Source organism: Hippopotamus amphibius, chromosome 2 (genome assembly GCF_030028045.1).
Source record: "Hippopotamus amphibius kiboko isolate mHipAmp2 chromosome 2, mHipAmp2.hap2, whole genome shotgun sequence".
Classification (NCBI taxonomy): Eukaryota; Metazoa; Chordata; class Mammalia; order Artiodactyla; family Hippopotamidae; genus Hippopotamus; species Hippopotamus amphibius.
In genome coordinates, this window is record NC_080187.1 from 147,210,627 (window position 1) to 147,235,655 (window position 25,029).

The following is a 25,029-nucleotide window of genomic DNA, read 5'->3' on the forward strand; positions in this document are numbered from 1 at the left end:
AGCAGGAATCAGAGAAGTAATTCATAGCATCTATCATGGGTTTTGTTCTAGTTTTTATTTTTACTTATTTTATAGTGCAATGTTAAAGCCTCCTAAATTCCTTTTGGAATCAGGTAAAATATAAATTCTAAATAAACAGAAAGCAGGTTTTAACCAAATTTTTAATTTTCCATAGGATGATTCAACTCTAAACTCACACAATGGGCTATCTCAAAAAGTGCCACAAAAAGCAATTTCTGGATAATATCAAAGAAAAAAAAATTAGAGCACATCCCTACATCAATTCCCAGTTAGCGTAAGATAACAATGATTAAGATGTACCTAGTTTCAATGACCACAAAACTAGCACCTAAAAATTTCCTTAAAAACATAATACTCAAAGTCTTAACTTGTCTATACATATATATTAATGTTTAAAGTTAATTTTAAGGAGGGATTACTTTCCATGTAGGGATCTGAATAGGCTGAGATCATTTATTATGGAATAAGGAGAAGTATATCAGGAGATTAAGATTAGAAAGAAAGCCTAACATAGAATGTAACTACTGTCCCATCTTATAATCATATACTTACAGTGAAGACACACTGTAAGTTGGTTGGGTTTCGCTTTTACTAATAATTTCAAGATATGTTACTACTTATCTTCTTTAGGGGAAAACATAAATAAAGAAGCATCAATAGGCAAATCTAATATCTCACATCAATAACTACAGTCTGGATATTACCTTCAAATTGGATTGTTCTAAGAACTATAAAAGTGTACTAATTTGCTTATATAGTTGCATAAATGTTATTTAAATATTATACAGTTGTAGGGACTTCCCTGGTGGTCCAGTGGTTAGGACTCCGCACTTCCAATGCAGGGGGCCCTGTTTCAATCCTTGGTCGGGGAACTAAGATCCTGCATGCCGCAAGTTGTGGCAATAAGCAAACAAACACACAGTTGTATAAATGTATACAAATGCCTTTAAGCTGTCCATGCCTCTTCCTCTCCCCCATTTCTTTACATCTACGACTTGTTATCAAATAAATCCTTGCCTCCTAAGGAGAGTGGGGGATAGATGAAGTGGCAGAATTAATTTTTCTAACATGTCCCTTAAATTTGTCATCATGCTTGATATTTGTTTTTGGCGGAACATGCTTCCTAATACTCACATCATCTTCTTTCATGGTTTGAAGAAATTTTTGCAGTCTGTCTGCTGTTTTTTCTGCTGCTAGAGATAAAATTTTCTGGTCCATTGTTGCACATATCAAGGAACTGGAAAGGAAAAATGTCAGAGCTGAATGAAACTTCCAGAAGTAAACCAGTTTGATTTTTTCCCTTCTCTACCTGTTAACTGAGTATTTCACACATATTATAGACAACGTACACAGTGGGTGTTCAACAGGCCAAGAACTACCAACTGGTATGAGTAGGTGATTCTTATCCAAACCAAAATAATCTTGAGAATTCCCTGGAATTTCCTTGTCAGAAAGTTGTAGTCTAGTTAAGTGGTTTCATAACTCCAGTTGCTCACATTTTTATCATTTTTTTTTAGCATCTCCCCAGTATGCTGCCTAGAACAAAGATGTCATTCAACAGTACAGCAAATATATAATAAATTATTATCAACACATACACAAGAATATAACATTTAATAAAGTAACATTTGATAAATAAATGAACAAATCAACAGCACTGTAAATGCATTTATACCAATTAAAGGGTATAAAAACAAATGAGAGGTTAACAAGGCTAAGAAATAAATGTGTGCTCAAACATCAAGAAGGCTTCCCACCAGAGGAAAGCTAAAATTGGAACTTACAGGTTAAATTTAGATAGTCAAGATAGTCACATGCTGTGCATCATTGGGAAAGAGAGTATCATGAATAAATGCATTCATAAGCGAATCTGAAAAATTTATCTGGGGGAAATGATAGCCTGAGGTAGGGCGCTCAAGTAGGAGAGTAGTGAGTAGGAAGGCTAGAAAGAAAGGGTGGGACTAAATGTGCAAGCTCCTAAATGCCACATTAAGGAATTTAGATTTTATTGTGTAAATAATAGATAGCAACAAAAATTTTTGGAGTAAAAGAGAATCTGACAAGATTGAAGCAGTGTTTGAGAAAACGGAATCTGGCATCCATGTGCAGATTAAACTAGGGAGGGAGTTAGGAGGGAAAGCAGAGGCTAAGAGGCTACTGGGGGCTATTTTAGTGGTGGTGACAGAAGGTGTGTGTTAGGGTGGGTAGTGACTCTGGGAGTGAAATGGAAGCACATTAAACAGACAGGATTTAGTGAGTAGCTATGGGAGTATTATGGGAAGGGGGAAATGCAGACTGGTGGAAAGAAAACCTGCTCCTCCTCCTCCTGTATTTCTTCCTGTTTCCTATCTCCATAAATTGTACCATCATCCACTCGGCTGCTGAAACCAGAAACCTGAGCGACATCCTTAACCACTTCACCTTCATCCTCCACAACCACTACCAAGTCCTGTTGATGTTACCCCCCTAAACATCTCTCAAGTCTACTTCTCTACTTCTCTCTGAGATCCACTACTGCCACATTACTCCAAAGCCACCATCATCTCTCATCTAAACTGCTACATAGCTTCCTAACTTGTCCCCCACACAGCAGCTAAAACAATGGTTTTGAAACACAAATCAGATTATGTGACTGATCCTCCCTCCATCTCCATCCTCATCTTAAAACTATTCAGTGGCTTCCCATTACTCCCATATCAGTCCAAAATCCTGAATTCAGGATAAAGAGGTCTGGTCCATGCTAACTCCCCTTCATCACTCTCTCCTTCAGCCACACTAAGTTGTTTTCAGTCCTTCAAACCCCCAAGTTCCTCTTGCCACAGACCCTTACACATGATTTTCTGTCTGGAACTTATAAATACCCCTCCTTTCATCCCCTGCTCACCAATCTTTTACTGTTACTTCCCACAAATCCTTCAGATCTCAGCTCAATCCACACTTCCTTAGAGAAGCTCAGTCTAGATTAAACACTCCCCTATTACATCCTTTCAAGGCAACTGTAATCTCTCTTACCATCACCACGCTTGTAACATTACATTTGTAATTATTAAATTAAGAACTACACCTCTCACTCCACTACAAACTCCAGGAGGGCAGGGGGCTGTGGCTGGTTTTGTTTTTCACTAAACCTCCAGTACTTAGCACAGTACCCAGCTCATAATAGGTGCCCAAGGAATATCTGTCGAACAAACGAATGGCTGAACCCCAACAATGGGCAAGACCCTGGGCCCAGCACTTTACTTTCATTAATTTGATCCTCACACCAACCCTATGAGGCTGGTGTTCTTACTCCCAATTTAGATTAAGATCTTTGGGGATTCAAAGAGATTAAGGAATTTCCCCAGAGTTAGAAGGCAAGTAACGGACAGCAGTAGAACTGAAATCCAAGTCTGTCCAGCTCCAGACCCCAAATGCCATGCTTTTACCCGCTACCTTCCGTCAGGGGCGGGGTGGCAGAAGAGGATGAAGAAAAGGTATAGCAACCAAAAGAGACGTCCAGCCCTTGAGGGGAAGATGCTGAACTCTTTCTATTCCAACAGGTACATTTGCTAAATTCTTCCTAAAACCAGAGGTGAGTGACACGTGGCTGTGAAGTCCCTGAACGCACAGCAGATTCTTTGTCAAGAAGCCCTGAGGTTAGCGAAGCACCAGTGAAGCGAAGCTCCGCGGGTTTTGCGCCCGGGCTCCTCAGCGAGCAAGAAGTAAATACAAAGAGAGAAACCATACAACAAGGCACCTGGTGATGTACGCTGTGACCGAGCTACAAAGGCGAAACGGGTTTAGAGAAATCTCTCAGACGTAGGAGCTGAACGCTGATGGCGAGAAAGAATTTAACAAGAGGGCCGAGAGGGTAGCACGCCCGGGGGAGCAGGGAAAGCCAAGCGGCGCGGCGGGAGACGGCGGGGCACATCGACCCTTCCAGGCCAAGGAAAACGCCGGAACGCCACAACGGAAGTGGGGCCCTCCTGTCCTCTCAGACACGCTACCTCCCGGGGACTGAGTCCCACCGCCCCTGCAACGCGCCCCCGTCACCTCAGCGTCACCGCCGCTCCAAACTTCCAAAATGCCCGCTCAAAACAACGTCTTCGCACTTCCGTTACCCGCAGCAAGGGGTCCCGCCCTCCACGGCACACTTCCGGCCCGGCCGCACGCTCATGGGGCGTACCATTAAGGCAGATGGGTGGGGGGAACCGCCGAAATTCTCAGACGATGCCACTAACAGTGAGGGGGGGGCATCCTGCGACTCCAATTGGGGACAGCAGAGTGAGGGCAGGCAGTGTGTCCTGGGCGTAGCCACCACGGTATCTTGACCAGTTAAGGCCTGCTTGTGTACTATTGGGGAAGGGGTCAGTGAGAGGGGATGAATCCAGTGATGGCTCTGTAGGTCTCTGAGCTGGAAGCGCCTGGAAGGCAGAGGACGCTGCCCTACTCCTTGGCACCAGTGAAGATGCCAGTAACCCCTCTGAAGGAAAAAAATGTTGCCTGCCATTCCAGTTCTACAAGGATCAAGTCTGTAGCCAATGCAGTCACCTCAGTGTGCCTGAGGGGAGCTCAGGATGGAGAAAAGCAGGAAACATTCTGTGCTTTGGATGTCCTGATCCTTGGATAGTTAAGATGCACATCTAAGGAAAATTTTCAGTGAACCCAGATTCTTGCATCTTCTCATACATAGAAAAGCACTTAAGTTACTACCTTGAATTATCTGGTTTTTTGTGATCAGTACCCCCGCCCCCCGCAAAAAAAAAAAAACAAACCTCATCTATGTCCTGGCTCCTCCCTTAATTCTTCAGAGCAGGTCCTCAAAGCTATCTCAGAGGCTCTCCTGGGCTATAGTCCTCAGGTCCCTGGATAAAACTTAACTCACAACTTTTAGGTTGTGCATTTTTCTTTCAGTCACAGCTCTCAGATGTGAGCCCCATGTGGCCAGGGGGCTTATTGCACGCAGAAGTTCAGCATTTAGCACAAAGCCTGGCAAAGCATAAATGCTCGTTAAATATTTTAAAAGAACAACTGACAGTAGAGCAAAGAGCAATGGAGGGGAGGTTCGAGAACCTGTACTAGGTTGAAAGGGCAGCTTGTACAAAGGGCTTGAGAGCAACAATTGATTGAGCCTCTGGCTGGTTCTGGAGGTGCAGCTGCTTCGAGTTGGGTGGAAAACAGGGGCTTGGAAGTCTTTTTCACATCAGGAGCAAGTGGAACAGCTGAAGTGGAAGTGCATGATTGTGTAGAGCGATATTTCTGGAAGGTGAGTGCTGCATAGATTATTTAAAAGAGATGATGGGGGACTTTCCTGCTGGTCCAGTGGTTAGGAATCTGCCTTCCAATGCAGGGGACGTGGGTTCAATCCCTGGTCAGGGAATTAAGATCCCACATGCCACAGGGCAACTAAGCCCTCATGCCACAACTTCAGAGCCCATGCACTCTGGAGCCTGCTCACCACAACTACCAAGCCCGTGTGCCACAAAGACCCAATGCAGCCAAAAATAAATAAGTAAGTATTTTTTAAAACAAAAATAAAAGAGATGATGAAGGTGAGGAGGCTTGAAGGCAGGATCCTTTAGGAGACTCTAAGTTGTCCTTGACATAGGTGGTGGTGGCCCAAGCTTGGGGAGAGGTGGGAGGGGTTGAGGTCAGGCTTGAGTGACTGGGGTGGAGGTGAGTGACGCTGCCAGTTGACTGACACACAGGGAAGGGTGCAAGTTTGAGGGTGATGATGAGGCCTTCAAATGTGGACTTGCCACATGTGAGACCCTGGGATGGCATGTGAAGGAATGCTAAGGTCAGGGGGCGTTCAGTCTGGAGCCTGACTCCCAGTTCCCAGGGGTGGGGTGGATCTGTTTGGCCAGTTTGGGAAGAAACATAGCTGCTGGAAGAAAACGATGCCTCTCAGCTGTCTAGGTCTGCTTCTTGCTTATGACCCTTCTTAAGTACTTTTCACTTCTACCCCATTTCTGGCCCGATATTAAGCTGTGATAAGTGGCTAAAACACAGCAGCTGAGTTGGAAGATTACTCCTGAGAGGAATCCTTGAGCTTGTCAAGGAATCAGATGACTTTACCTCATCTTCTCCCCACAAAGCCACCCTTCTAGGCTGCTCCTGGGACTGGGCCATGCAGCCATGAATTTGTGTCTCTAGCTCAGACAGGCTCATTTTCCTTTTTCGAGCTTCCGTTTTTGCATCCCAGGTGCACTCACTACATTGCCTGTGTGAGTATCTACCCACCGGCATTGACGGTTGGGGGGTCTTGCCTCCCCTTTTTGCATGAATGTATTATCTGTATTTTCCATTAGTGCTAATGGGTGTTACATATGCAAAGGAAGAGAACAGACTTAGATTCATAACACTGTTTTCCACCCAGGTGCAGGCTTCCTGACTAAGCAGCAAATCTTACCCATCTGCTTCCACTGACTAGACTCCATACACTGATTCTAGAAAATACAGATAGTTAAAAACAGGTTTACAACACTGGAACCAAATATTCTTCATACCTGATCAGTAGTTCATGTTTGGGTAATAACATTATAGCTACTGGTATTTGCAGGAGTCCAGAGAAGAGAACAAATGGAGGCCACCTATCCTTCCCTACTCAGTCCTGCAGTGTGAGGGGCTTCATATACCTGCATGTGGACACCCAGCCTGAAAAGCCTCACCATATCTCTCCCCTAAAGCTGCCCTTGGCTACCCTTGACTACCTTTGGGCCTAGGGCTATGCACACTAGCAGGTCCACTCTGGGGAGGGTGGACTTAGGAAGGAGACTGTATAGGCTGAGGAACTGAGCTTGGAGATGTTTGGGCAGGTACCCTGAGCATGGTCTAAAGGAGGGCACGTGGGCTTCAGTGAGTACACCCTCCAAGTTCCTTGAGCTTCTCATTATCTAGGAAGGGGGCCATTGAGGCACACACCCAACCCAAGCACTCCAGTTACCTGGGTTTAAGGGTGGCATTGCTTAAGAGAATAATCAAGGTAGCATGTATAAGGAGCGTAGCATTTAGGAGCACTTAATAATGTTAGTTCCGGTGATCTGTGATCAGTGATCTTTGATGTAACTATTGCAAAAAGATTATGACTCACTGAAGACTCAGATGGTTAGCATTTTTTAGCAATAAAGTATTTTTGAAGTAAAAAAAAAAGATAGTCCTCTCCAGCAATTCCACTTCTGGGTGTGTATACAAAAAAATTGAAATCAGGATCTTAATCAGATACCTGTGCAACCATATTCAGGGAAACATTATTCATAATAGTGAAAAGGTGGAGACAACCCAATGTCCATGGACAGAGGAATGGATACACAGAACGTGGTGTATCCATAGAGTGGAATACTATTCAGCCTTAAAAAGGAATGCAATCCCATCACATGCTACAACATGGATGAACCCAAAGGACATTATATTAAGTGAAATAAGCCAGTCACAAAAAGACAAATACTGTATGATTCCACTCACATAAGGTATCTAAAGGAATCAAACTCCAAGAAACAGAAAGAAGAATGGTGGTTGCCAGGGGCTGGGGAGAGGGGGAATTGGGGAGCTGTTAAGTAATATGTATAGCTTTTCAGTTTTGTAAGATGAAAAAATTCTGGAGATCTGTTTCTCAGTGATGTGAATGTACTTAATGCTACTGAAGTGTATGCTTAAAAATGGTTAAGATTTTAAAAACTACTGTGGACTTCCCTAGCGGTCCAGTGGTTAAGACTTTGCCTTCCAGTGCAGGGGGTGTGGGCTCGATCCCTGGTCAGGGAACTAGATCCCAAATGCCTCGCGGCTAAAAAGCCAGAAACATAAAACAGAAGCAATAGTGTAACAAATTCAATAAAGCCTTTAAAAGAAATAAAAATTAAAAAAATAAAAAAGATACGACTACCTGGGCAGCTCACAGGATTTTGAAGAAGAACCAGCTGACTCCATCCTGAAGAAATTCCAGTTTCGTAGGGTTTAAGGTAGAGGTTTAACAGATCACCATTTGTATTCCCAGTGTCTGGTAAAGTGGCACACAGTGCATGCTTCAGATGTTTGTTAAATGGGTGCAAAATTATGAACATGTCCTCAGAAAAATAGGTTTTTGAATTATGTCAATGAAACGTTCAATTTCAAAATGAAAATTTTAACTGGAAAACACATTACTGCTTTTGAAGCATCCTGTGACTCTGTGATCATCTGAAGATTAAAAGTTCAAAACATCAATAACAACAAGCAAAGAAACAACAATGTTAGTTCCCTTACCCTGCTTGGTCTCCTGTTTCTCAGAGGCCTGCCTGGAGGAGAGGAAGAGGACTTGGGAAAGGGGAAGCCAGGGCGGAGAGTAATCCTTAAAAACTGGCCCCTTAAAACTGGTGCTATTTGATTAAGGTTTATGGATTACCCAGTTGTATTACAACAACGCTCATTTCCTGACTTGGATATTTGTACTGTGGTTAATTAGGAGAAAGTTTTGTTTTTAGGAAATATGTCCTGAAGTATTTAGGAGAAGAGGGGCATCATGTCTGCAACTTACTCTAAAGTGGTTTAGAAAAAAATAACATGCATGTATTGAGAGAGAATGATAAAGCAAATGTGGTAAAATGTTAACATCTAGGTGAAGGGCATATGGAAAGTTTTTGTACTATTTTTGTGACTATTCTATAATTCTGAAATTATGACAAAATAAAAAAGTTAAAAAAAAAATCAGCGCAGGGACATCCCTGGTGGTCCAGTGAGTAAGACTCCACGCTTCCAATGCAGGGGGTCCAGGTCGATCCCTGGTTGGGGAACCAGATCCTGCATGCATACCACGACAAAGATCCCAAGTGCCACAACTAAGACCTGGTGTGAACTAAGACCCAGCTGTGAACCTAGTGATCTGCTCTGGCTTATACATTATCAGTAAACTTTGAGTGGCCATCTCTGCCCGTTTGATGATGACAGGAAGATGCCAGTTCTTCATCTTCCACTTCACTCCTCTTCTGTTGTCACCCTAGAGGGCTGCAACACTGAGGTGGACCCTCCATCCTCCATGAGACCTCTTGGCTGCATGTCTTCCCATCTCCATGACTTTCTCATCCATGTCACCTCAGCCACTTACTCTCCTGATCACATCCTGAGCAAAATCACTACTCAGACATCAGCTTCCACTTCGTCCAGTTTGCTTGCTCAGTTATTCCCACTCATCTGTTCCCAGATCTTCACTGTCCCTCACTCCTCCTTCACCTTTAATTCAACTTGCCCCCCTTGTCTGTCCTTCCATCCCACCCATGTGGCAACTCCAAACCCTGTGTGAAGCCAGCCAAATTCCTTCATTGTGGCTATACCTGGATTGCTTGTGTTGTGCTGGAGGATTCACATGACTGTATTCATGGGGCACCTAAAAGTCGTTGCAACAAATTCTAAACATAGAGTTGCCATATGATCCAACAATCCCACTCCCGGGTGTACATCTGAACAAAACTATAATTCAAAAAGATACATGCACCCCAATGTTCACTGCAGCACCATTTACAATAGCCAAGACATGGAAGCAAACTACATGTCCATCGACAGAGGAATGGATAAAGAAGATGTGGTATGTATGTACAACGGAATACTACTCAGCTATTGAAAAAAAGAATGAAATAATGCCACTTGCAGCAACATGGATGGACCTAGAGATTATCATACTAAGAAAAGTAAGTCAGAAAGAGAAAGACAGATATATGATATCACTTACATGTGGAATCTAAAAAATAATAAAAGATATAAATGAAATTATTTACAGAACAGAAATAGATCCACAGACATAGGAAACAAACTTATGGTTACCAAAGGGGAAAGAGGCAGGAGGGGTAAATTAGGAGTTTGGAATTAACATACACACACTACTATATATAAAATAGATAAACAACAGGGACCTACTGTATAGCACAGGGAACTATACTCAGTATTGTGTAATAACCTATAAGGGAAAAGAACCTGAAAAAGAATATATGTGTATATAATATACACATATATTTTTAAAATGTGTATATTATATATATAATATATAGATATATATAACTGAATCACTGTGCTGTACACCTGAAACTAACACAACATTGAATTCTGCCATACTTCAATTTGAAAAAAAGAAGTCATTGTAACCAACCTCAAGCCTTCGACATGGCCAATCTTCCCTAATAAGTTTAACCTTTTTTTCTTCATGAAAATTATTTCAGACTTTCCTATCTCCTCCTTTACTCTCAGCTGATGACCTTAACTTTACACCAAATCTTTAAACTCACTGTCATCAGCACGAATTCTCCTCTTTAGTTTCCTGTAGCAATGGGAGAGTACTCAACCAACCCAGCCAAGGCAGGTTCTTCTGCTGCAGCACTGACTCCCTCTCTCTTCCATCTTCTCAGCAAGAACCTTACTTACTATCATTTACCCCTCTCTGACCTTATTCTTTAACCTCTCCCTTTCTATGGCTTCCTTCCTATAAACACTGCCATAAGAAGATACCATAGGCTGGGTGGCTGAAACAAGAGACACTTATTTTCTCACAGTTCCAGAAGCTGCAAGCACAAGGTCAGGGGGCAAGTATGGTCAGGTTCTGGTGAGGACCCTCTTCCTGGCTTGCAGATGGTCGATTTCCAATTGTGTGCTCACGAGGCCTTTCTCCATGTGTTCATGTGGAGAGAGAGAGAGCTCTGGTGTCTCTTCCTCTTCTAATAAGGGCACTAATCCCATCATGAGGACCCCAGCCTCATGGCCTTATCTAAACCTAATCACCTGCCAGAAGACCCACCTCCTAATACCTACACATTGGTGGTTAGGGCTTCAACATAAGAATCTGGTGGGAGACACGAACATTCAGTCCATAGCAAACACTTACATCTTTTTCTTTAGCGGTGGGGAGTTAAAGCCAGCTTCCTATCGGGAAGCACCGACTGGTTTTTTCCTCATATTGTTAAACCTACTTAATTCAAAAATACTCTTTTAACAAGCATATTGATTGATTTTATTGTTCTACTCCTCATTTCTTTAATCTCTGACACCTTCCACTTCCCCACTGCCACAGGGCAGACTGTTTTTCATGGAATGAGCACACCTCCTGGAGGAATTGGAGCTTTTTAGAGCACGAGGTGGCTGCCTGTGGGTCAGCCCATGCTAGTTGAGGCACTCTCATTACCACTGTGTAATTTTAAGGAAGGTGCAGAATGTCCTTCGACCTGGGTTTTCCCATTTCTCTAAGGACGACTTGAGGCCGGGCACTCCTTGAGGTCCTCCCTGGCCCAGGAGAGTTAGTACTGGCCAAGGTGGAATGGCAATGACCAGACTCTTGCCCCCTGAACCTGCTCCCAGGAAGGTGAAGCTGCTCCCAGGAGCCAGGGGGCAGGTGTGACTTCCCTGGGCGGTCACAACTGTGCAGGAAGTCACATCTGTGTCACTCTCACTTCTGGAGAAGGGGGCAGACTTGTGCGTTGAATAATGAGAGGACTTTAGAGTGACCAGGGCTCTACCCTTTACCAGCTGTGTGGCTTTAGGCAGGTCCCCTCACCTCTCTGACTCTGAGTTCCCCATCCTGTGAAAAGGGGGAATTTACTCTCTACTTCACATCTGAAAGGACTGGATGACATAATGCTGGTAAGGCTCCTGCCATTGCACAGAATGGGGGCACAGCAAATGCAAGCCCCCTCCATCTATGCCTCCAGCCTGGCAGAGACAGCCAGAGAGCCCACAGGGTCTGCCAATGTGGCCAGCGCAGGTGTCCGGGCCAATGAGGGCAGTGTCTCTGCTCACACAGTGGCACTATTGTTCCAGCCAGAGAGGCTGGACATGAATGTGACTCTTGGGAGGGGGTAAGGGCAGGGCAGAGGCAGAGAAGGGCTGTGAGCAGAAAAATGCCACAGAAAACTCTGCTCCTTAAACAGGGCCTCATGGCCTGCCAGCATCCTGAAAATCTCTGTGGACAGTAGCCCACTCCCATCAAGGCTGTGCCATCAACTTGAAAGTGTTCTGGTGCGCAAGAACATTCTTCTTTGTGCAGAGTCCATCACCCAGCTTTGACAGAGCCTCTTCTGGGGCCTCCATGGTTCCTTTTGTGGGGCAGCCTGAGCTTTGACCCCCACCTCTATTATCTCCCATGAACCTCGCACTCTGTGAAATACTGGGGGGGAAAATCCAACAACCCACCTATAACAGTTTGCTAAAGATGCCATAACAAAGTACTGCAGACTGGGTGGCTTAAACAACAAAAACTCCTTTTCTCACAATTCTGAAGGCTAGAAGTCCAAGGTCAAGGTGTTGGCAGGGCTGGTTTCTTCTGAGATTCCTCTCCTTGACTTGTAGATGGTGCCTTCTTCCTGTGTCTTCATATCATCTTCCCTCTGTAACTGTGTGTCTGGATTCCCTCTTCTTATAAGGACACTTGTGATATTGGATTAGGGCCCACCCTGATGACCTCATTTTTCCTTAATTACCTCTTGAAGACCCTGTCTCCAAATACAGTCACATTCTGGGACTTCCCTGGCGATCCAAGACTCCACACTTCCACTGCAGGTGGTGTGGTTTCAATCCTTGGTCAGGGAAATAAGATCCCACATTCCTCACGGGTGCAGCCAAAAAAACCAAAACCAAACAAACAAATGAAAACAACAACAAAAGCAAAGTAATGAGAACAACAAAAAAATACAGTCCCATTCTGAGCTACTGGGAGATAGGACTTCCTCTAATGATCCCCACTTCTCAGAGGAGGAAACTGAGTCACAGAGCAGTGAAGTCACTTTTCGCAGCTAGCAGATGCTGGAGTTAGGATATAAAATGGGCAGTCTGATTCCTAAGCAGACTCCTATCACTGCACCCCACTGCCTAAAAGTGGGTCAGCCTGTCTTGTCCTTTCCCCACTCAGCCTCTTTATTTTTTAACACACTATTGTTTTCTCCGATTTATTGATTGATTGATTCATTCATTCATTCATTTATTTTTGGCTGCATTGGGTCTTTGTTGCTGTGTGCAGGCTGTCTCTAGTTGCGGCGAGCAGGGGCTACTCTTTGTTGTGGTGTGCGGGCTTCTCAGTGTATTGGCTTCTCTTGTTGTGGAGCAACAGGCTCTAGGTGTGTGGGCTTCAGTAGTTGCAGTGCATAGGCTCCGTAGTTGCAGCTCACGGGCTCTAGAGCGCAGGCTCAGTAGTTGTGGCACACGGGCTTAGTTGCTCCACGGCAGGTGGGATCGTCCCAGACCAGGGATCGAACCCGTGTCCCCTGTTTTGGCAGGCGGATTCTTAAGCACTGCGCCACCACGGAAGTCCCCCCACTCAGCTTTAATGTGCTGCATTTCCCAACTGGGCCCGCTCACTGCCTGACCACACCAGGCCCTGCTGGGCTCAGGGAGAGGGTGACAGGCCTGGATACTCCACAGCTGCCACTTCATCTACAATCACTGTGTTTTTTTCTTTCTTATGGCTGCGCTGCATGGCTTGCAGGATCTTATTTCCCTGACCAGGGATCAAACCCAGGCCCTCAGCAGTGAAAGCATGGAGTCCTAACCACTGGACCACCAGAGAGTTCCCTACAGTCACATTTAAAATTTCCCTCCATCTTGATCATGTCTTACCCTGGGGTGTGCTTCTTCAGACCCCACTGCCATGAGAGAGAGGACGGGCAGAAGAGAACAGGGCTGGCCCAGATCCCACCCCCACAGCCCAGCTTCCACATGGCTGAACAGGGGCTCCAGGGCAGACGCACACAAAGGAGGGCTTTGAGGTGGCTCCAGCCAGGCCTGAGCTGATCCCCTCTCCCCCTGGTGTGTCACTTGCCCCAATCCGGGCCTCCCTGTGAGCCTGATTTAAGGGGAAACTGTGGGCCGTGAGAAGTTCCTTGTGACACAGTAATCCCAGCCTGCTGACTGGATCACGCCCCCAGCGGAGGCAACCTCCAGGCTCCTGGAGGACACGGGCACCAGGTGTCCCAAGGAGGAGCTGCTGACTTGGCAGGTAAGTCAGTAGCAGGGGCCTGGCTGGGCCAGGAAGCCCAGGACTAGGGTGAGGAGTCGGTGGTGGGGAGACCACATCTCAGGCTGCACAAAAAACTGAAACCTACTGGCCATTCTCCAGGTTGAGCCAGACTAACCTGATGGCAGATTTAGCAAATAAAAATATAAGACACCCAGTTAAATGTGAATTTCAGATGAACAACAAATACCTTTTTGATACAAGTATGTCCCAAATATTGTGTGGCACGTACTTAAATGCTTCAAAAGACCTTTTGTTCATTTGAAACTCACATGTAATTGGGCATTCTGTATTTTAACTGGCAACCCTAGATGGCAGGGAACAGCCTGAACATGGAGTGAGGGGTGGGTATTTTTTTTATTGTCTATGGCTCAAAAATCAATATTTAAAAATCAGAGTGAGTAGATTGGGCACATTTTAAAAAGAGTGGCTGTACTGACTTTAACCTTCCATTTCTAAGATCTAGGATCTTGTCCTGATGATCTGCTTAACTGGCTGGGGGTGTCTAGCCTCTGTCTCTTCTGTCTGAGCCCCACACTTGGGAAGTCCTATCAGCCTTGGCATTTCTGTTCCAGCAAAACCCAAATGAGAGCATGGTTGCATTTCCGTCTGTCTTGTATATTTGCCTGCATATTTGGAAGTCTACCCCCAGAAAGTTGACTTAGATTTTATTCCTGTTGGTAGATTACAGCCCCCAGAACCTCCCTGCCCTACTGGCACTGTGGAGTGAGAGAGGCTGGATATGGAAGATCCTCAGATACTCCCTGGAATCCTCTAAGTCTTTCTGTGCAAGTTGGGGTAATGATCAGTATGATGCTAAGAAAGAGAAGGGGAACTATGTTTTAGAGCAAAACACTGTTCTAGGTACCTTACAGAAATGATAGGATCTTCATTACAACTCTACTTGGTAGGTGTTGTTATTATGCCCAATTTGCAGATGAAGAAACTGAGGCTCAGAAAAATGAAATAACTTGTCTAAGGTCATATGGGTGGTAAATGACAAAGCCTGATTTGAACCTGGGTCTCTCTGACCCTAAAGGGTTTTCTGTGACACCAGCTTTCCTAGGGAGTTTGCCCAGAGATGTCTTGGCTCTAGGTGTCAAAGCAAGTCTTGGTGTCAGGCAGACATAGGTTCAAGTCCCACCTCTGCCACTAATCAACAGTGAACAGGTGGCAGAACTGACCAACGGGAAACTGGTCAGAGGCAGGAGCAGGGTGGCGACGGGTCTGAAGACATTTAGGTGGGAGAGGGGAAAATCTGGAAATAGAAGAGCTGTCTCCAAAAATACCCAGTGGGTTGTCATGTGAGCAATGGATGAAATTTGTTCCAGTGGGCCAAGCACTGCTTCTGTGTACATTATTTAATTAAATCTTCATAAACTTCTACCTCCCTTTTACAGGCGAAACCAAGATTCAGGTTAAATCACATAGCTTGCAAATGGAAGAGAGAGAATTTGAACCTAGGTCTGACTTTTGCCACAAGAAGTTGCCTCTTGGTGCTGAGGGAAAGTCACAGCTTGGTCTCGAGTCCTGACCCCTGGCTATTTCTGGCTGTGTGACCTTGGATAAGTCACTTATTCTCCTGGGCCTGTTTCCTCCCATGCAAAATGGGAATAATAATACTGGCTCCCAGACAATGGATTTGAAAATAGTGCATCACAAGGCACAGAACATGTCCCCAGCTACGATTATGTAACTAGACATCACCCCTCTGGAGAACGAATGCACTGGAACAGGGCCATCCACTAGGCTGGGACGTTTTTGAGGTGCCCATTTTGGGGCTGGAAAAGGAGGGCCACAAATGGGAGGAGACATTGCCTTATGCTGCAGTGATTGTGTAACTGAGAATGGAGGCCGATCCTAGGTTTTCCCTGGCTGGGCCAACTCATCTTAAGAATTGAGGTTTGAGGCATTTTTGTGTTTCTTCTCAAAGGGGTGTTTCCCAAAGTGTAACCTAAGAACCACCTTCTTCAGAGCCACTGGGGGTGCTGCTTTAACGTACAGATGCCCAGGCCCCAGTTCAGACCTCCTGAGTCAGAATCACAGATGCAGGACCCAGGCATCTGTATTTCTACCAAATGCCCCACGTGATTCTGATGCACTCGAAAGTTTGAGATCCATTGTTCGGAGACAATAACATAACAGTTTCTCCATACCACTGCAGCCCTGACTTCCTCTTCTAGGAAGGAGGCTGCCTGGACTGGACGGAAGAAGCAGTGTCCTTCTTCTTCTGAGCACTCCGGGTCTTCCAGAGACAGCATGTCAGAGGGGGTGAGTACCCCTGTGTCTTGGGGCTCCCCTCCATCCACCTTCCCTCCTTCCCTTTCTCCCTCCCGGTTTTTCTGTCATCTGGTCTCAGGGTTATGGGCTTTCACCCTTAGAACCTCTCTGCGGTCCCTGACCCCACCTAAGCGCAGGAAGCTCAACGGTGACCTGGGGCAAAAGCACTAGTTTAGGGTCTGCGCAGACCCATTTGACTGGCTTGCTCAGGCTGATGGGGGCCTCTTCCTGTCTTTTCCTGACTTCTCTCTGCCCAGGCGGGCACATTCCGCATGGTCCCTGAAGAGGAACAGGAGCTCCGTGCCCAACTGGAGCGGCTTACAACCAAAGACCATGGACCTGTCTTTGGCCAGTGCAGCCAACTGCCCCGCCACACCTTGCAGAAGGTAAAATGGCCCCAGGGGTGCGGAGGGACAGGGTAGGGAGGCAACAAGGGGGAATGTTGACAGTAACCTCTCTCCTGTAGAAGGGTCTGGCACCAGCTCTCCAGGTCATTTTGGACCTAAAGGACTGACTTGTTCTAGGGGCTATTGTGAAGGTCAGGGCCATGGTAGCAATTGGGGTGACCAGATGTCCAGGCCAGCCTATTCAAAGACTATGGGACTAACAGAGTTCCCTGAAACCAGTCCTGGAACCTAGGGCTTCTGGACTAGGGATCATTCTAGACTCAGATGTGAAGAACATTGGTTTGCAATGGCCTTGGAGAACACAGATCCAACTGCTCCCCCCACTGGATAGGAAAAGGCTTGAGTTCTAATACCAGACCAACTTCCAAACTGCTGTGTGACCTTGAGCAAACTGCTTTCCCTCTTTGCGTCTTGCCGTCAATACCTATGAAAGAAGGTTGTTGGACCAGTTCAGAGATGATCAGACTGTGTTCTGTGAAGGGTTGAGCTCCACCTGGGCTCCTGGCTTCCATCTCTGCTCCCTGGGCATCTCAAGGGAAAGGTGCTCTGAGCTCCCCCAGACCTGCCTTCTCCACTCATGCCATCTGAGGAAAGAACTGTCCCTGGCATGCTGAGGAATTCTCCAGGCTCAGCCAAGGGGAGGAATGGGAGGCAGAGGGCAGGCTGCCATCTGCCTGGTATCTTTAATTTTGAAAAGATCAGAAATGAGCCTGGGAGACAGCAGAGTGAAGCAATTAAAAGTCCAACCTGAGTAGGAGTTTCAGCTTCACCCCTTTTTATCTGGGTAATCTTGGGCAAGAATACTTTGACCTCTATGTGCCTCAGTCTGCTCACCCTGAGAAATGGGGATAAGAATACGACCTTCCCGTGATGGGTTGTGGCAAAGCTTTAAAAACATAACATATCTAAAGGATTTAGCAGTGTGCTAAGTCAGGGCTCCGGTAAGTATAAGCTGTTGTGATTAGAAACGTTTAGGATTGGGATTGCCATATATACATTACTAATAAGAAAAAAAATCAAATTGTACACTTTAAATATATGCAGTTTATTGTATGTCAATTATATCTCAATAAAAGTTCTTAAAAAAAAAAAACCCAGGTTGAGCACTTTGACCTAATTTCCTCCCAATATAATTGGCAGTCTGAGGTGCCGCCAGTGCAGATGCTGCCCTTGTGGGCAGGGGAGCGATGGCCCCAGCTGCCGTGCCCTCTACCTCTCAGCAGTTTTGGCTCCGGGGAGGAGCCTCCCGCATCTGCGCCTACCTGACTTGCTGCTTGCAACCACCCCTGTTCCAGGCCAAGGACGAGCTGAATGAGAGGGAGGAGACCCGGGAGGAGGCTGTGCGGGAGCTGCAGGAGCTGGTGCAGGCGGAGGCAGCCTCGGGGCAGGAGCTGGCCGTGGCTGTGGCGGAGAGGGTGCAGGGAAAGGACAGTGCCTTCTTCCTGCGCTTCATCCGTGCCCGCAAATTCCAAGTGGGCCGAGCCTACGAGCTGCTCAGAGGTGAGGCCTACGCAGGAGGGACAGCCCTGGGAAGGCTGCGGGGGTTGAGGAGTGAGGGGGGAAGGGGGGAAGGTCCTAAGGATGATGTTGAGCCTCACCCAGGCACTGAGGAGACTGACCCCTCCACTTCCCTCCCATTCCCTGCCCTGCTCAAGTCACTCGCTCTGAGCCTCCTTACCCTTACCTGTAAAATGGGCGTGTGAGCTAAATAGACTTCAGGATCCCTTTCCGCTCTGACAATGAATGAATGAGTCTGGCAGGCCCAGATTCCTAGAGATCTGGCCCCTCTCTCCACTGTCCCACTCTCAATGAGCACAACTGAGTCACCCAAATTGGGTGACCAAGTTGGGGGAATTTCCTGTCCAACCCCTTCTCTCCCCTCCTCCACCCTCCCAGCCTAGGTTTTAGCTTCAGAGCACTGCAGGGAAGGTGGGTATGAGCTTGACTCTGCACGTGCCCAAACCTCATGCAGAGTAGAAATGAAGATGGTGCCAGCCCTGGGAGTGAGTCCCAAGGACAGAACCGCCCTGGCTGTGCCCACTGGATGGGGACCAGTGTCCTAAGGAAATCAAGTCCTTGGTGCTGGGGGAGAGAAGGTGTCTGAGCAGGCCCTCTGCAGCCTAATGATTCTCCTTCTTCCTTCTTCCATCTTCCTTCCTTCCACAAATGTCAATTCTCTGCTGGGCTATGCCAACCACCGTATTAGGCCAAAGAATACAGCAGAGAACAAAGCAGACAAGAACTGCTGGCTCTCGTGGGTCTTATAGCATAATGGTGGAAATAATATAGCAGACAAAATTAAAATATACAGAGAGGGGACTTCCCTGGTGGCACAGCAGTTAAGACTCCGTGCTCCCAATGCAGGGGGCCTGGGTTTGATCCCTAGTCAGGGAACTAGATCCCACATGCATGCCGCAACTAAGAGTTTGCATGCCGCAACTAAGGAGCCCGCCTGCTGCAACTAAGACCCAGAACAATCAAATAAATAAATAAAATAAAGAAATATTAAAAAAAGTATTTACAGAGAAAAATAAGGGAGATAGATATAAAGGCTTGAAGTTTTAGATAAAAGTGGCTAGGAAGGCTCCAGTGCAAAGAGAACTTTTAAGGAAAAACTCAAAGAAAATGAGATGCACAGGGAAAGAGTAGAAGGGCAGAGGGTACAGCAAGGAAAAAGCTAGGTGGTAAGAATGTGCCTGGAGTGTTGGAGGAACAGCGAGGAGGTCAGTGGCTTTCCCTTGACAGATGCCTCCCCAAATACGTCCTCTGGGCCTGGCCCCTCCAGGGTTTGGTGGAGGAGACAACCACAGAGAGGTGGGGACCTGTTCAGGACGGGTCAGGATGGGGTTAGTGGGTGCTGGAAGTGCTGCTGGAATCAGAAAGGGCCTCTGTGTCCTGCTTGGGGTTTGGATTTTATCTGGGGGTCATTTCCCCATCCCCCACTCAGCTAACCCTGTGCCCAATTGAGAAACCTGTGCCTCTACTCTTGGGAAAGAGAAAAATAACAAATAATAATTGTCCTCAGATTTAGGATTACATCTCATGTTTGCAAGGTTCACTAATGGCATTCGTACCTGGAATCTAGTTTGATTATCACAGCAATTTGGTGAGATAGGCCAATGTTATCGTCCCATTTTTTGGAAGGGAAACACGGGGCACAGAACGGTTTAGTATCCTGCTGGGTTTCACGCAGCATGTAGGTGGAGGAGCCAGGCAGGAGCCTGGCTCTCGGGATGCCCATGATGTGCCACCCCAGGATGGGCTGGCTCCTTGAAGAGCCTCTTCTGCTCCCTCTCTGCCAGGCTACGTGAACTTCCGGCTGCAGTACCCAGAGCTGTTCGACAGCCTGTCCCTGGAGGCTGTCCGCTGCACTGTGGAGGCTGGCTACCCTGGTGTCCTCTCCAGTCGGGACAAGTATGGCCGAGTGGTCATGCTCTTCAATATTGAGAACTGGGACTCTGAAGAAATCACCTTTGATGAGGTCAGTGGGGGCTCGCCTGGCTCCCTCCCATCCCCTAGGCTGGGTTCCCTCCTCCAAACCTGGCCTCTATTGGACCCTCACTCCTGGCTCCCCAGGAGGCGAGGTTTGTGAGGGAATGGCCAGTAGCCCACGGCACCAAGCCCTTTCCAGGCAGAAGGAGAAGTCCTAGGATGTGCAATGGCAGCTGGAAAGCCCAGCAGCTTTGCAATCAGGGCCCGCTGGCCAGTACGTTGCTGCCCCCTGGTACCCCTGCCCAGGGGGAGTGACAGCTGTGGGCCATGAGCTGGGATCAGCCGTGCCAAGTGCTGAAAGCTGAGAACGACACAGAGAACAGGGCTTAGTGAACTGTGGGCTGGGAGAGATTCTGGAAAGCACAGGTTCCAATATATTAAGCAGCCTGAGTTCTTTGCATTTATGTGTGTGTGTGTGTGTGTGTGTGTGTGTGTGATTTCACTTGTCAGGCCCTTAAGAGAGCTGTCCTACTGGGGGAACTAGGGTTTCTCTTGGGAAAACTTTGGCATGCTCCACCAAGCCTTAAAAAAAAACAAGTACAAACTCATTTTAGAAAATGCTGTCTAGTTGTCGCAAACACCATTTATTTAAAAGTCCATCTCTTTCCCCAATGACTTGAGATGCCATCTTTACCGTATTCTGCATCTTCATATGTGCTTGGGTCTATTTCTGGACTTTCTATTCTGGGCCATTGGTCTGTCTTTTCATGCTCCAATACCACAATGTTTTAATTATAGAGATGGTGTAGAATGTTTAATATCTGTTGGGATTAGTTCTGTCCTTAATGCTTCTCTTTTTCAGGGCTTTTCTAGCTATTCTTGCATGTTTACCTTCCCTTTATAAACTTTAGAACTATTTTTTTAGCTCTAGGAGAAATGTCAGGAGATTTTTATTGGGATAACATTAATCTAAATAACAAACTTGGGGAGAATCAGCATCTTTATGAATGCAACATCCATGACCAGCGGTACCATCCACAAAAAAAAGGATGCCTTCCCTTTTACATCTTGAGCTTCCAAGAGTCTTTGCAAGTTTTTAAACCTTACACAAATTGTCATGAAATCTGTCATATTTATTTTATTGTTGTTGCTATAAGTGGGACTTTCTCTGCCATTGTATCTCCTAATTGGTTATTTTTTGTATCTATGAAGATTATTGTTTTTGTATGTTAATTTCATATCCTGCTATTTTTACTGAATTCTTCTTTTATTTATGTTACTCATATAATTGACTCTCTCAGATTTTCTAAGAATACTATCGTATTATCTGTAAGTGGAGGACATTTTTTTCTCTTCCTTTTCTAGTTCTTATACCTCTGATTAAAAAAAACAAAAACAAAACCAGAAAAACTTGGATGCACTGGCCAATACTTCCAACACAGAGTTGAGTGGTGGTGGGGAAAGTGAACATGCTTGTCTTGTTCCTGATTGTATTAGGGATGCCTGTAGTGTTTGCTACTGATAAGACACTGGCTTTAGGACTGAGGCATACATACATAAGGTAAGGAAGAGACTTACAAATATTTTTTTCTTATTACCTACCTAAGACGAGTGATACCTACTCATTTTAGAAAGTACAAAAACCCCCACAAATTTAAAATCATCCACAATTCTACCACCCAGAGATTTCTACCACTGACATCCTTTCAGCCTATTTTTTTTCCTAGAAATGTAGAAACATACGTGCATACACATGCACACAGACATACACATTTTTTTCTCATAAAAATGGGATTATGCTCTACAATAATATACCATGAATGGATATCTTTCTGTATCATTAGTCTTATATATGACTGTTCCAGAATACTCCACGGCATGACTATACCATAATTTCATCAGTCCCTTACTGCCGGACATTTGGGTTGTTCCACTATTATAAGGATACAAGGAGAAACACTCTGGCATCTAACCACGGATGTGACATTGAAGAGTATTTTCTTGGGATACATTCACAGAGGTGGACTGTCCCAGCTCAAAGCCTGTGACAAATTACCTCCGGGAAAGGGTATACCAGTTAGCTCTCCCCTTAGGCCCCTGAGTCTTAACTGTCTTTGTGGGTTGGATCTTACAGCTCATTCACTTTGTGCCCAAGATCTTGCAGGCATACTGTTTCATCCTGGAGAAACTACTGGAGAATGAAGAAACTCAAATTAATGGCTTTTGCATCATTGAGAACTTTAAGGGCTTTACCATGCAGCAGGCTGCCGGACTCCGGGCTTCTGATCTCAGGAAGATGGTAGACATGCTCCAGGTGAGGCCTCAGAACCCTGTCCTGCAGGAGCCTCTCACAGGTGGGGAAGCGGGGAGGCTGCGAGGCTGGGCCCTCTTTCGCGGTTTAATGATGCTGGCAGGGACCTGAGAAGACAACCACCTAGTGCCAAAAAGAGCAATGACAATCATAGCCCCAACCACAAACATTTCATGGTGACCAACAGTTTGTCACATATTCACACTCATTAATTCATTTACTCCTTAAAAGCATTCTCTCCCTGCTTCTCCGCTTCATTTTACAAACCCGGAAACCTAGGCTCAGAGATTTGAGGGACTTCTCAAGGTCTCACAGCTATCAAGTGGCAGAGGCAGGACTTGAACCGACACCTTCTGACCTGGAATCCCATTCTCTGTCCACATATATCATGCTGCCTCCCTCTGAATGTGAATTTATCCTGAGAAAGAGATATCACTAATGCTCCTGACAGCTCACTCCTAATACACTGATATGTCAGAAGTCCTTCCTTAGAGCTAATCTAATCTTAAATCTGCTTTGTCTTGGGAAGGAGAGATGGGAGGTGAGGGTCACGGGAGGGGAAGAAGGACAGTGAGGCATGACAATAGTGTCCCTCTGGTCTATAATAGTTTGCAATCTGATCAGCAGGCCAGTGGATTTGAAAAAAGTTGGTCACCTAAAAACCAAGCAAGGCTGCCATTTCATATATCCTTACTGCACCTAATTGCAAGGTTTTGTGCATCAGCACGAAGAGGGTTGGGTTGCGTGGCCTCTGGGGCATCCTTCCTGCAGTTTGCAGCTGCAGTGAAGCCAGGGCTCCCCAGTTTCTGGCCTGGGGATGGACCCTTCAGTGCGCTGTCCTCTGGGACAACCTTGTGATGACAACTCTTCCCTCGTGTCATGGTGAGAGGCAGTGGGGGAGTGAGTGAGAACCTCTGAGGTCATGAGGCCATGTGGTGGGGTGCTGTCTGTCCCTGCAGGATTCCTTCCCAGCCCGGTTCAAAGCCATCCACTTCATCTACCAGCCGTGGTACTTCACCACGACCTACAACGTGGTCAAACCCTTCTTAAAGAGCAAATTGCTCCAGAGGGTGAGTGCGGGGCCACACAGGGAAGGTGTCCAGTGATTGTCTGGTGTGTGAGTGAGTCAATGGGGTTGCAGCAGGAAAGGGTTCAGGAGACAAGAGGGATGAGGGTGGAGGAGGAAGGGACCCCACCTGAGCCCTCCTCAGATTCTGTAGCAAGGTCCGAAACCAAGTGGATCCCACAGGCAGCACAACAAGGAAGACTTCTGAGAAGGACATCACCAGGCAAAGACAGCATGTGTGCCTTTGTTCTCCTGTCCCTCTTCTACCCCCAATCCTCATCCTTAAGGAACTCCTCTGCTCAGCTCTATCTTCTCTGCTTCCCTTCAGGTCTTTGTCCATGGAGAAGACCTCTCCAGCTTCTATGAGGAGTTCGACGAAGACATCCTGCCCTCCGACTTTGGGGGTACACTGCCCAAGTACGATGGCAAAGTCGTTGCTGAGCAGCTCTTTGGTCCCCGAGCCCAAGCTGAGAATACAGCCTTCTGAGAACATTCTCTGCCATCTGAACTGTAGTTAGCATCCCTGGGCCTCTCCTCAGCTGCCCTGGACTCAGAAAACTGGGAAAAGGGCTGCCTGGGGTGACTGTGGTTCCCCTGAACCTCCCTAAGCTTGGGTGAGCTCAGGTGTCACCCTCCTCCCAAGCTGGGAGCAATAAGAAAGCAGGGGAATTCCCTTGAGCAAGAAGAAGTGAGGGCAGGTATATACCTACTGCCTCTGAAGCTTTAGGACAGAGATTTGTGTGGGGTTGAGTTTCAAAGACTCTAATCAAGCTTCTCAATGATTTCCTTTGTAACAGAGTTTTACTATTTAGGGTCTGTTAGACTAGGCAATGAGGCTGGTTTAAAAGTCTCTCTCTCCCTAAAAATACAAAAAAGAAGATGAAAGAGGGAGAATATAAGTGCAAATGATCTGGCAAGTACAGTGATCTTGGTGGCTGGTAGGCAGGTGAAAAATTTTCCATGTGGAATTCCAGGGTGGAAGCAGCCTTGAAATGGCTCCATTTTGGGGTGGTCTGGTCCCCTTCAGTCAGGTGCAGTCTGACGTATGCAGTGATGCTCAGGAGCTTGGACCTCCTTCAAGGGTGGCACTTGTGCCCTCCTCCTACTGTCTGTGGGGTCTCTCCACCAAAGCTCTCTTCTCCAGATCCCTTGCCGCAACAGATGGTGTTACTTAGATTTACAGATGGTATCTTCTCTGAGCACTTTCCCAGGCCTCAAGTTATACAGTGAAAGCTCTTCTTTGTCTTCAGTCTCAGACACTTTACAGCAATGAACTTCTACTTTCAAGTTCTGCATATTTAGACAAATATAAATGCTTTCCTTTCTGTGGAGTTGGCTTTCCTCAAGTGTCTGGTGATTTTTGAGGGTGTACTGGGCATGCTGCTCCCTCTTTGGGAGGGCCTGGCTTCTTCTGGGCATGGGGCTCATAGGCACAGACAGATTCTTCTCCTAAGATCCTACACTGACTTTCCCACCAGAGGCAGACACCTGTTCCTGTTGTCTGGCTCATGGTGGTGGGTGAGGGTCAACTGGCCTGGCTACTTCCGCTGAGGTACCCCAGTAATCATCCCAA

The 25,029-nt window shown here is 46.3% G+C and overlaps 2 protein-coding genes across 2 annotated transcripts in view; one reads left to right on the top strand and one right to left on the bottom strand.

Moving 5' to 3' along the window:
* Positions 1 to 4,118, bottom strand: part of FANCI (FA complementation group I) — an 88,879-nt gene extending 84,761 nt beyond the window's left edge. Inside the window, exons 1-2 of the mRNA XM_057720217.1 lie at positions 4,054 to 4,118; positions 1,156 to 1,258 (exon numbers count right to left, since the gene is read on the bottom strand). Coding sequence (XP_057576200.1) covers positions 1,156 to 1,239 — 84 coding nt within the window. The 5' untranslated portion in view covers positions 1,240 to 1,258; positions 4,054 to 4,118. The remainder of the gene's footprint in view (positions 1 to 1,155; positions 1,259 to 4,053) is intronic.
* Positions 4,119 to 13,691: 9,573 nt separating this feature from the next.
* RLBP1 (retinaldehyde binding protein 1) lies at positions 13,692 to 24,345 on the top strand. The gene is made up of 8 exons (XM_057724255.1): positions 13,692 to 13,942; positions 16,144 to 16,231; positions 16,498 to 16,626; positions 17,943 to 18,147; positions 19,950 to 20,128; positions 22,235 to 22,393; positions 23,350 to 23,460; positions 23,785 to 24,345. The coding sequence occupies exons 2-8, from the start codon at positions 16,220 to 16,222 to the stop codon at positions 23,941 to 23,943; spliced, it is 954 nt and encodes a 317-aa protein (XP_057580238.1). The 5' UTR covers positions 13,692 to 13,942; positions 16,144 to 16,219; the 3' UTR covers positions 23,944 to 24,345.
* The last annotated feature ends 684 nt before the right edge of the window (positions 24,346 to 25,029 follow it).

Excerpts from the sequence above, each read along its gene's own strand:
- RLBP1 (XM_057724255.1), top strand. Across the intron at positions 16,627-17,942 it reads CCCGCCACACCTTGCAGAAG|GCCAAGGACGAGCTGAATGA; the intron begins GTAAAATGGCCC and ends CCCCTGTTCCAG. Across the intron at positions 22,394-23,349 it reads AGATGGTAGACATGCTCCAG|GATTCCTTCCCAGCCCGGTT; the intron begins GTGAGGCCTCAG and ends CTGTCCCTGCAG.